The sequence below is a fragment of the Somniosus microcephalus genome, chromosome 13 (genome assembly GCF_052327205.1).
Source record: "Somniosus microcephalus isolate GS21.2 chromosome 13, FLI_Smic_1.0, whole genome shotgun sequence".
Classification (NCBI taxonomy): domain Eukaryota; kingdom Metazoa; phylum Chordata; class Chondrichthyes; order Squaliformes; family Somniosidae; genus Somniosus; species Somniosus microcephalus.
In genome coordinates, this window is record NC_140999.1 from 153,458,622 (window position 1) to 153,470,887 (window position 12,266).

General features: G+C 50.0%; 1 protein-coding gene across 14 annotated transcripts in view; it reads right to left on the reverse strand.

The window, feature by feature from the left end:
• The window catches only part of LOC147108681 (extracellular sulfatase Sulf-2-like), a 409,937-nt gene that overhangs the window by 86,499 nt on the left and 311,172 nt on the right, over nt 1-12,266 (reverse strand). For all 14 annotated transcript variants that reach the window (XM_086005391.1, XM_086005393.1, XM_086005392.1 and 11 more), the window contains one exon: nt 2,999-3,150. In XM_086005391.1, coding sequence (XP_085861517.1) covers nt 2,999-3,150 — 152 coding nt within the window. The remainder of the gene's footprint in view (nt 1-2,998; nt 3,151-12,266) is intronic.

Here is a 12,266-nt window from a genome sequence, read left to right on the forward strand (position 1 = left end):
CTGCAGCTGTCAGCTTATCAGAAACATCAGAGCAGACTCAAATCACGCCAGGGTGAGCTGGCGTGTTCCCTGAACAGTGGGCAACCCATGGGGGAGAATGTAAAATTTGAAGGAAGCCTCAAAATAGTATTAAATTGGCTCTTAACAAGCCATTTAATGAGCTCAATTGTATCCCCCGTCGCTTGGTATCGGGTCAATTCTCCACTGACAGACCCGACACCTGGGAGACTCACGTGGAGGTGGGTTGACAGCGGGTTTCCTACCCAATGTCAAACTTTGCTATTTTAAACAGTGGACCCGCCTCCAAACCCTCCCTCTGTGCGCCGGCAAATTCGCGGTCTAAGTATCAGCAGCTTCAAAAACGGTGAGAATCCAGCAAAATCATGACTGCCATTGTTTTCAGTGGGTGGCGGAGTATGAAAAAGGTTTAATTTTGTTTCAGAAAAGTCTTTCTGTGCAGCAAAGGAGAAATTAGAACGCTGTCTAGGCTGTACATATAGATATGCTGAGCAAGTACTTTGTGTGTAAATGATATAAAAATGCTCATTACTTCAAGTTTATGAAGTTGCAACTGAGAGAAGTGCCTGATGGATTTTTATTTTTCTCCTAACTAGATTAAGGTTGTCTCTCAGGTTAAAACCTCATATTTAAATAATGCAGATACACTATTATCCAACCTGTTGTTACATCGCCCGAGAAATTGCCAAGAAATCCGGCTCTGTGCAGTATTGATGTTTCCAATCTCATAACACTACCAGCCCATTTTGATACCATTACACAGACCCACAGCAGTAATCAGACAAGTAAATCATGGAAAAAGCACTCTCAGTGAAGAGGGAACGCATACAATATAGGAGAGAATTGATGCTCAAAGGCAATCATGATTTTCACTTCACTCATGTGATAAATACAAGGGTCACTCCTGTCTGGAAAAGACAAGCAACACTCCTGACTATTTTATATGCAAACTCCATGGCATCTTAAAAGGTTTAGTAATAATGAGGTGCCACTGTACCCCGAGCACTTGTAGCAACCTACCACAGGGTTGGAGCTATGACAGTAACACAGTCACAAATTTCAGTGGCATTGATCCCATTTCAGCTTATTTTTAAACTTTCTCCTTAATAAATGGGGTCAGTGTGTAAATACAAACAGTGTTAGCAGTTCTAACGAGACTCCCAAAACAAGCGCTTTACTCGGAGCTCCAGCACGGCACGAGAGCCCCAGGTGGGCAGAGGAAACACTTCAAGGACACCCTCAAAGCCTCCTTGAAAAAGTGTAACATCCCCATCGACACCTGGGAATCCCTGGCCCAAGACCGCACAAAGTGGAGGAGAAGCATCTGGGAAGGCGCCGAACACCTCGAGTCTCTTCGCTGGGAGCAAGCGGAAGCCAAGCGCAGACAGCGCAAGGAGCGCACGTCAGCCCAAGCACCCCACCCTCCCGCCCCTTCAACCACCATCTGCCCCACCTGTGACAGAGACTGTAGGTCGCGCATTGGACTCATCAGTGACCTGCAAACTAATTTTTAATGTGGAAGCAAGTCATCCTCGGTTCCGAGGGACTGCCTAAGAAGAAGAACGTGGATAATGGGAAGAGCACATCTTAGATGTCCAATGTAAAAAAAAATGTTGGGTAGTGTTACTTGAATTTTATTTAGTTGTTTTGTGAAACATATGTAAACATTTTGCTTCCAGTATGGATTTCTTGTGGTATTTTCCAAATACAGCAGATGGCCATTTCATTTCATCTCACCCTCTTCATGCAGAGGTATTTAGTTAAAGCTGAATATTTGCTTCTACGTGTTTCAATTGCTTAAACAGATTTGGTGCTGAAATTCTCCAGGAGGGCTTTAGGCTTGGATCTAGGCCAAGGACAGAATTTCTGTCTGCCCCGTCCCAAATGTCAGAGTCAGGGGCATTAGCAATTTTTCAGTGGGTGCCAGAGACATTTTTGGTACAACTGGGCACTCGCCTCAGCAGGGGTGGGGGTAAATTTCTGCAGCATCTTGCTGTAATGTAACTATAGATCTTAAAAAATGTTTTAAAACTCACATTTTGAATTTGCTGGTTTCCCTGGCAAATTGATTGTTCCGTGTAGGGAAACTGGCCATAGTAAATTTGCAACAAGATCAGATCCTAGCAAGTAATTATGCCTGCTTCATGGAGTACATTTCAATGGGGCAATGGAGGTGAAAATGACAACAATTCCAATGGATAACATCATCCTGCCTCTTTCCGTTACGCCAGAATAATTACATTACATCACAATAAGTGCCCATTCCCACTTCTGGTCCAGTTTAAAATCTACAAGAAAAGGGATGAAGATCGGGAGTAACTGGATCTCATCCCAGATTCCTCCCATCTATCCAGACTGTGGGGTTCATTCCCCGCTAGAAAGGAGAAATTTTAGGTATATATATATATTTGAAATAGAAAGGCATAATTCAGATGCAGTTGCAGCATTTTAAGTAAAAGAACATAAGAATATCTAAAGCTAGAAAAAGTCATTCCACCCATCAGTCCAACTCCACCTAGACCTCATGAATGATTATTTACTCAATTCTAAACTTTTTGGCTTAAAATACTCCAGTAGATAAAGGGTTAATTACTCCTCTTAGATTCTTGTGGGGAATTAAGAATTTCTGTGTATGTTCTGCACGTGCTTTATGAAGGTAGTGTATCCATAGTGATCTACATGTCAAATTCAGTTCCCTTTCATAAATTGACATTGATCCCAGTGTTTGAGCAGAATCTAGCTGGAAATAAGCTACAAAGCACTTTTAACAACTTTCAAGATAAAATTAGTTAAATGAAAAAACAGAATCTCGCATGCCTGTAAAATGGCTGGAAAGTGGGTTACAGCAACTTTAAGTAACAATGCTACATTTAGTGGGACTACAACTTTTGTACCAAGAGCACAATTTAGCAAATCATTGCCCATGAGTCATTGCTTGAACACCGTATAGAACTGCAATAGACTAGCTACAGACAAGTACCTTTGAGTAGTCAAATCCGTGCTTCTCCTTTACACCGTTTCTATTGAGTGTGTAATTGTAAAACCGAGAATTCTTTACTAATCCAACCCACTCACGCCAACCAGGTGGAATGTAGCTGCCATTGTACTCATTCAGATACTTTCCAAAGAAAGCTGTAATACAAAAGGAAGAAATTAAATACCATCCAAATCAAAAGGCTGTGCATTTAACCTGCTGTTTTCAATAGCTCCCATTAACAGATTAGCAAACTGTAGAATGCTGATCAGTTCATTTTTCATAGAACTGCATCAATGGCTGAATAATAGCTTGAGGTCATGAGTTGTTCCCAAGTCTCCACTAATGCCACCCTGTAACCAGCTTCTAGGTATATGCAGATGACACAGTAGAGCTGAAATTCCTTGGCTAGGCATAGCCTGGTATAAATTTAGCAGGAGTCTGACGGAATGGCTGCAAACTTGTCTGGGACCCAGCCACAGGGCCTTGTTTCTGGGATGGCCTTGTGAGGTGCAGTTGGGGGACTCCCTACATTAGGCATTCTCATGCCTTAGCCTCACAAGGATCCAGCATAAGGTTGGAGGCTGGTATGGCAAGGCAGAAGAGACATGCCAGCCTCCTGATAGCCTGATTACTGACCACTGGATGGGAGGAAGATGGGGGGGGGGCGGTTGTCCAGGCCAAGATTGTAAGGGGAGATTTTTTATTTGTAGCAGTGACTCGCTTACAATAGATGATGGTTGGAAACCAATTTCTGTGTTAAGGGGTGGAGGAGGCGGGGGGGGGGGGGGGGGGGAGAGGAAGGGGTGTATACAGCCCTCCCCCGAACTGAGCAGAAATACCGGATTTCCTGGCAGGTTGGGGCAGATGATGTATTTGTAGTCATGCGTGTGCTCACCAGTCCCATGCAAATTGAATAGGGCGTGTTCAATGTCTGCTGTCACTTCTGGTGAAAAAGGCTGGAACTGCTGGTGAATGGAGCACAGTCAATGGACCAAATCCCAACCCAATGTCTCTCCCCCACCGCTCCAACCCCTCTCTGTGCCCAAATATTTCAACATACCTGGTGGTACTGGAAAGTAGAGCAAATCAGGTTAGTAAAAGTATCCCAAATTAGATTTTAAAGAGAAAACAAGTTATAGACTAGTCAACATAGGATATATTATTTTGAGATTAAATTGGTTAAAAATCATAAAAACAAACAGTAGAATGAAGATAGGGTGCAGAATTTTTTAATTGGCTATGTTTTTAGCACAGTTTTGTATTACAGGTCAATATTATAATAAGACAACTATGTTGGATGTCTGAGTAATTTAAGAACTGATAATATTAGGGTTTGTTTCAGCATCATGCTGTGTGAACTGAACATTTAAAAAAATGCCAACCCTAAGGGCCTGAAATTCCTAGAGCTGCCAGTACACTCAGGTTTAATACTTGATAAAATATGTGCAAAACTATTAGCTTCAATCCACTAATGGCTGAAGTGTGGACACAACCATACAGTCCAAAATCCTATAACCCTACCATCTCGCTGGAAACTAAACTGTAGTTTTGCAAAGGCACACACTATGGGCTGGATTTTTCCAACCTTGGTGGGTCCGGGGCGGGCGACATCCGTGGCGTGTGGGGACCCCGCATCTGTCTCGATCCCGGCCTCCAACAAGATTTTACAATGATGGGGCTTGTCATCTTTGCCGTCTTTCAGATGAGACATTAAACCAAGGCCCAGTCTGCTCTCTTGGGTGAATGTAAAAGATCCTATGGCACTATTTCGAAGAAGAGCAGGGGAGTTATCCCGAGTGTCCTGGCCAATACTTATTCCTCAACCAACATGACAAAAACAGATTGACAGCAAAATACTGCAGATGCTGGAAATCCAAAATAACAACAGAAAATGCTGGAAAAACTCAGCAGGCCAGGCAACATCCGTGGAGAGAAAATAGAGTCAACGGCCTAGAAATTGAGTGGGCTTAGCGCCCATTTTGCGGCGCTAGAGGGCATTGCGCTGGACTTACAGCCGGTTTTGAAATTGACTAGGACCCAACATCGGTGTTACACCGGTAGCGCTGCGCCGGCACCGATGACGTCATCGGTGTGCGCAGCGTCCCGGTTGCCGTGGTGATGGGCCCCAGCGCCGAAATTCAGTTGCGGCCGCCTCGCCCGTGGCAGCCGCAACTAAGACTCTGGCAACAGAGTCTTACACGACTTTGCGCCGGCGCATAAAGGTGGAGCGGCGGCCGGCCGCTTTCCCGCCGGCCGCCTGCCCGCACCTCCCTCCCCGGACTCCCCCACCCGCCCCCCCCCCCCCCCGCGGAACAGATGCTTCTCGGCTGCGAGCCCGGCACTTCCCCGAGGTGCCGGGCTCATTTTTGTGGCGATTTAACCGGCCAGCGGGCGGGTGCAGGCAGCTCCTCCTTAACTGAAGGAGGAGGCCTGCACTTCCCGAGCCTGCCGCACCGCATCGGGCGCGGCAGCGCCGGAATAGCGCCAGTTTTCAGGCGCAAACAGCCTTCAGTAGCGCCGGCAGCCGTTTGGGCGCGGCGCTACTGAATTTTTGGCGCGCGCAGCGCGACTTAGCACCGGCGCTAAATTTCCGGCGTTAAGCCCCGGCGCAGCGCAAACTCAATTTCTAGGCCAACGTTTCGGGTGAAAATCCTTTGTCGAGACTGAAGAAGCACAGGAAATGAAATAGATTAAAAGGCCAGTGGGGGCTGGGAGAAAACGAAAGAGAAGTGAAGAGACATGGGCCTAGAAATTCAGTTGGCTGTGCCAGCCGTTAGCGCCTTAGGAGGAGCAGATCTCGAGCGCTAGGCGCTTAGCGCCTCGCCCCAACTTCAGTAGACATTTAGCGCCGGTGCAAAGTCTTTGCGCGCGCTCAGCTGCGCGCGCAGATCATGACGTCATTTCGTCGTGCAACGCCCTTTGTGCACCCGGAACCGGAACTGGAACTTCACTTGCGCCGCCCCATTGTGCGCCGGGCGGCCCTAACGACTGTGAAGTGGAATGGTACACAGCCGAGGCGGGCCGCGGGGAGCGTAAATTAAAGGGCACTTACCCTGCACTATAAAGGGCAGCCATTTTGCAGCATTCACTCTTGTGCAACGGATTTTTGGAGAGAGACCAAGGAAGAGAGCTTACTGCTTTGGCCCAACACTAGGACAGGTCTTTTTGGCTTCAGGCCAGAGCTTTGCAATTATCTTTGCCTTCATTGAGATCTCAGTGTTTGCCAGCATATTATGGGGGCTGCATTGGGTGCCAACGCTGAGTTTCAGCCTTATGTCGGAAGGGCTTACAGACGCCGTGAGAGAGTGGCAGCCCTGGCTAGACGCAGAGGGGGCAACAGGCGTCGCCAAGTGAGGCCTTACCCTCCCAGGGTATACTGCCAGCAGTTCTCCTATCTCAACATGTCTGCCGCGCAGTGTGTTAGGAGGCTGCGATTCAGAAGGGAGGTGGTTGCAGACATCTACCAGCTGCTTCACAGAGATCTGCGTCCACAGCTGATGCGCAGGACGTCTGTCGGTGGCAGTGAAGGTGACGGTGGCTCTCAACTTCTATGCCACCAGCTCCTTCCAATCCGCTGCTGGGGACATCGCTAACATCTCCCAGTTCGCCGTGCATTGCTGCATCTGCCAGGTGACCAATGCCCTTTTCAGAAGGAGACGTCAATTCATCTCCTTCCCCATGACCCTGGACAAGCAGCAGCAGCGTGCAGTGGGATTTGCAAGAATAGCGGGCTTCCCCATGGTGCAGGGCGCCATTGACTGCACGCATGTGGCTTTGCGGGCACCTCTGGAGCATGCCGAGGATTACCACAACCGGAAGGGCTACCATCCCCTCAACGTACAGCTGGTGTGTGACCACAGGCAGCGCATCCTAGCTGTCAATGCCCACTTTCCAGGCAGCAGCCACGATGCCTTTATCCTGCGACAGACAACTGTGGCTGACATGTTCCAGGCACAGCCTCACCCAAGAGGATGGCTTATCGGGGACAAAGGCTATCCTTTGTGTACCTGGCTCATGACCCTGCTCCGCGCGCCCACGACCCCTGCTGAAGAGGCATACAACGAGAGCCATCAAGCGACCAGGAACCTCATTGAACAAACAATCGGCGTCCTGAAGCAACGGTTCCGCTGTCTGGATCGCTCCGGGGGAGCCCTCCAGTATTCGCAGGAGCGAGTCTCCCAATTCGTCGTCGTTTGCTGCATGCTGCACAACCTGGCTATCCGCAGGACTCAGGCACTGCCACCTCACGTTGGACCACCACCTCAGGAGGAGGAGCAGGAGGAGCATGAGGAGGAGGAGGACGAGGAGTACCAGCCCAGGAGGGAGGCAGAAGGTCCAAGGGCCGCCCGTCGGCGGCTTATTGAACGTCACTTCTAGACCCCTGTCAGGGAATGGCTTGTGCCAATGAAAGAACATGATTGCAGCCGCTGCGCAAGCCCTCAGCCGGTTAAGGCAACAAACACTTCAAAGATCAAACATGGACAATGTGAATAAATAAAATGGTTTATTGTACAAACTCAGGGCCCTTCCCACATGAAAACCAAGAACACACGAAACCCCCAAAAAACACTCACACACATGACTCACTCCCACAACCTGGGGAGGATTAACAAAAGATGTGAACAAAAATGGCCTCATCCTCGGCCTTCAAAAAACAACCATTCCAAAAAAAACATTTGGACACACCCTCTACTTTGTGTCCCGCGAGGGCGATGCCTTCTGCAAACTTTGCCGGCCCCTGGACGCCCTGCTGCTGCTCCTCAAAGTGAGGCCAGTGGCTGCTGCAAGGCTGGGGGACGGCTCCTGAGGGGCACATGTCGTGACGGCAGATGCCCTTGGGGGTCGGCCTAGACGAGGTCTGGCCCTCGAGGGGCCGGCTGGTGAATGCTGCAGCTGTGGCTGGCCAGCATCAGTCGCTGCAGCAGCTCGTGGCAGCTGCACTGGGGGAGTGGCAGTGGCGGCTGGAGGAATGGGGGCAAGCTGGCGGATGGCAGGCGGTCGCTGGTCGCCTGAGACACTGGCACTCGCCCGGCCCAGCACTGCAGCATGCGCAGCAATCTGCCGAGGGACAGACCGCTGTGCTGCTGCAGCGCGCCGGGTGCCCTGGCGATGCCGGGCTGACACAGCGAGTGTGGCAGCAGTGAGTGCCCGTGTTGCCCTGTTCTGTGACCGCATCAGAGCAGCCAGTGACTGGACGGCACCACTGATCACCTGGCCAGTCGCTGCCAGAGAGGCCCCGAATTCGGTGACACTCCGAGACAGGGACCGGATGGCCTCAGGCATCCGTCCCACTACCCCCATGAGCTCCGTGTGCCGGCGCTCCGAGTCCGCGGACATGTCCTCGAGGCAGCGCATCTCCTCGGCGTTGACCGTCTCCGGACTGGAGGCCGGACTCTCCCTCTGGGGAGAAGGCCGCCGAACTGGCCGACCCTTCCTGCGTTGCTGGACGCCGCTGGGCCCAGCAATTGGACTCCCCTCCGACCCTTCCCCCCTCTGGGGAGAAGGCCGCTGAGCTTCCACCCCCCTCCCGCGTTTCTGCAGGCCGCTGGTCCCAGGAGCTAAACTCCCCTCCAGGGAAGACGTCTCCCCTACAGTGGCATGGCTTGCCGCGGCTGAGGGTTCCCCTGATGGGCCGCCTTCCTCTTGCTCCTCCTCCTCCTCTTCTGAGGGGCTGTCACTGGCAACTTCAGGGACCTCCTCCTCACCATCTGAAAGCAGGAAGGCACAAGAGTAGCTTTAGAGTGAGGAGAGGGCGTCAGCGAGGGATGCATGAGTGGTGGCATTCAGCGCATTGGTCGGACAGTGGCAAAGGATGTAGATCTGATGCGCTAGTGGGACGAGAGAGGTCCAAAAGGTGATGTCCTTACCATTGGTGCCCAGAACAGGGTCGGCATCTCCAGATGCAACGGGGCCAATCACCCGGGCACCCATGATGTGCTCCACGCGTTGTTGCAGCTCGGTGAGCGGTTGGATCTGGGGTCCGCCTCCCCCGGTCACAGTCCGGCTCCTCTTATTATTGGCCAGCTTGGCCTGCAAGAGAAAGGACGGCCTCTAAGTACAGTGTGTAGCCCTGATCTTGTGTGCACTGCCTCCCATGGTGGAATAGCCTGGCCAGTGTGTAGCCCTGATCTTGTGTGCACTGCCTCCCATGGTCGAATAGCCTGGCCAGTGTGTTAAGTGCACAATGTGCAATTGATGTTCATGACTGTCCCATAGCTGCTGCATGAGGGCTGGCCATTAGGGCTTTCAGGTCCCTTTGCCCATAATGTGAGGTGCACATGCAAGGATGAGGAGGACACTGGAAAGGGTACTCACCCTGACAATCCTGGCGAGGTCATTTAGCTTCTTGCGGCATTGTACAGCGCTCCTGGGGACCTCACTGTTGGATGTCACCCTGGTGGCGACATGCCTCCAGGCTCTCCGGTAGACGCGGGACGGCGGCTTCCTCCCATTGTCTGGGAACAAAATATGGCGTCTCTTCTCCACAGCACTAACCAGCACCCTCAGATCATGCTCTGAGAAGCGCTGCGCTCGTTCACGGGCCTTCTCCATACTTTGAGGCGCTATTTGGGTCCAGCAGCAGTGTTCAGGCCTAGCTGGAGGGCTCCAGTGTCCAGGGCGTGGCAGCAGACCAAGTCGACCCTTCCCCCTTAAGAGCTGGCTGGTACCAGGGTGTCTGCTGTCAATCAAGAAATGGCCGCACCTGCGCTGCGCCCGGCCTCGGCGGTATCGCTCAGCACCTCCGGCTTAGCGCCTAAAGAGAGCCGTGCATCGCCAGTTTTAGCGCTCGAGCAAACTCTTAAGGCGAAGCTAATGAATATCGGTGATGTGGCCTCGAGTTTGCGCCGGGCGCAAACTTTAGCGGCCGCCCGACTTTACCGCCCCAAAAGTGGCTATAATGAATTTCTAGGCCATTAGGAGGTATTCAAAACGAGACGAGATGGTGATAGGACTAGTGGAGACAAAAGACAGCTCTAGATTAGGTGTGAAATGCGCTGGCAGAATGGGAGACAGCTGCCATGTGGGAGAGAAAAAAAAAGGGGGTGGGGGAAAGGGCCAAAACAAAGGTGTGGGTAAAAAACATAAGTAAAAATGCAATAGGGGCCGAGGTTATGATCTGAAATTGTTGAACTCGATATTGAGTCCGGAAGGCTGTAAAGTGCCTAATCGGAAGATCTTGAGGTGCTGTTCCTCGAGCTTACGCTGAGCTTCCGTGGAACAATGCAAGAGCCCGAGTACAGTGAGGTCGGAGTGGGAATGGGGCGGTGAATTAAAATGACAGGCGACCGGAAGCTCGGGGTCATCCTTACGGACTGAAAAACAGATTATCTGGTCATTATCACATTGCTGTTTGCGGGAGCTTGCTGTGCGCAAATTGGCTGCCGCGTTTCCCGCATTACAACAGAGACTCCACTTTAAAAAGTACTTAATTGGCTGTAATGCGCTTTGAGACGTCCGGTGGTCGTGAAAGGCGCTGTATAAATGCAAGTCTTTCTTTCTTTCTAAGCCCGCCCTGCGAGGTCCCCAGCCAATTAATAGGAAGCGGGTCTGATGGCGTCACCCCCTACCACCCCCCCCCAAAAAAAAATACAGACATTGGCTTCCAAGTTTCTTTATGATTTTGTCAATTCTGCTGTCAGTGTTCTGCAGCATTGACTCCAAACACTTCCAAACTGCATACAGCTCAAAAGTGTCTTCCAAGTCCTGAAAGCTCAAGGTTCTGACATTGGAAAGTGAACAGCTGTGAAATGGTAGTTTTCATACCACTTTTGCAGCTGTCATCTATTCACAGCAATGGTGAGACATAGAGAACTCGACCTACTTACCTGACGTGATCGCTGAACGACGTGAACCTCGTTAAAAATGTGATAAAATAGAAATAGGCTGGCAAAATAGTAGTTAACAAGCGTTTAACAAGCATTTAGCTAACTTAAATGACTACCATGCCGCTTGGTGTCGGGTCTGTTCTGAAATCGCAGACCCGACACTTTGGAAACTTACATGGAGGCGGGTTCAGAGTGGGCTCCCAACCCGCTGTCAATCATTTAAATTTTGACAGCAGACCTGCCTCCAAACTCTCACTCTGAGCGTCGGCAAAATTCAGCCCCAAGTGTTTTTGTGTGCCTGCCAAAAGTATACTGTAGGTTTTGTGAATAGCTTAATTGGGAACAGGCTCTCGATTAGAGATGGAGCCCTGACCCTCATTCCATTAAAACCACAGGTGGTGTGTAATTTTAAAAAGTAACGAGTCATAGAATTTTACAGCAGAGTAGGACATTGGCCCATCATTCCCGGACTGACTGTCTGAAAGAGTTATCGATTTAGTCCCATTATCCTGCCCTTTCCCCATACCCTTTAAAATTTTTCTTTTTCAAATACTTATCCACTTACCTTTTAAAAATTATTATGGATTCTGCTTTAACCGATTGCTTCTGGTAAGGTATTTATGTCCTAACAACTCTGCAAAAACATTTCTCCCACCTCTCGTTTTGTTCTTTAGGTGAAGATCTTACCGAATTACCGAATCACCGACCAGTGGAAATAATTTTACCCTCTTTCCCTTGTCAAAATCCTTCATAACTTTGTACACATTGAATCTCCTCTTAACCTGCTCTGTTCTAGTGAAAACCACCCTAGTTTCTCTTTAATCTCCTCATAGTGAAAGCCTCCAATCCCCAGTTTCAACTTACAAATCTCTTGTACATTTTCATAAATTATGACACTCAAAACTGGATATAGTATTTTAACTGCAACCTAATTAAACAATTTGTATAGCTTTAGTAATACCTCTTTGATTTTGTACTCTATGCCCCTATTTATAAAGCCAAAATCCGATACGAGTTTTTAAAACTATTAGTCATTTGACAGGACAGAAAATACACCAAGGCCCAGAAATTCGGGCGTGCGGGGTGGGTGTCGCAGGGTGAAATTCCTGTGCCTAAATGGCGAGGCCCCTCTGATATTGGGCCTTGGCCTCAATTCCATGATGGGGAATAGCTGCGGAGAATGGGAGGCATACGCATGGCGAAGCATCGCTGAAGATCAGGTCGCTGCAACGCTAGCAGCGGCCCTCAGATAAACGAGGGAGGGGGCAATCAGTGGCTGGGAGTGGGCGGGAGAGTTGAAGGAGATCGAGCCAGTGGCCAGGTTGGGGGGAATCGGTCGCCACCACGGGGAGGAGTGAGCATCCCACGTTCTTTTACTGTGGGCGCGGATGGAGCGCTCGTAATTCTCCCGGCTCCATATTCAGGTTAAGTGTCGGGTCTTCTGG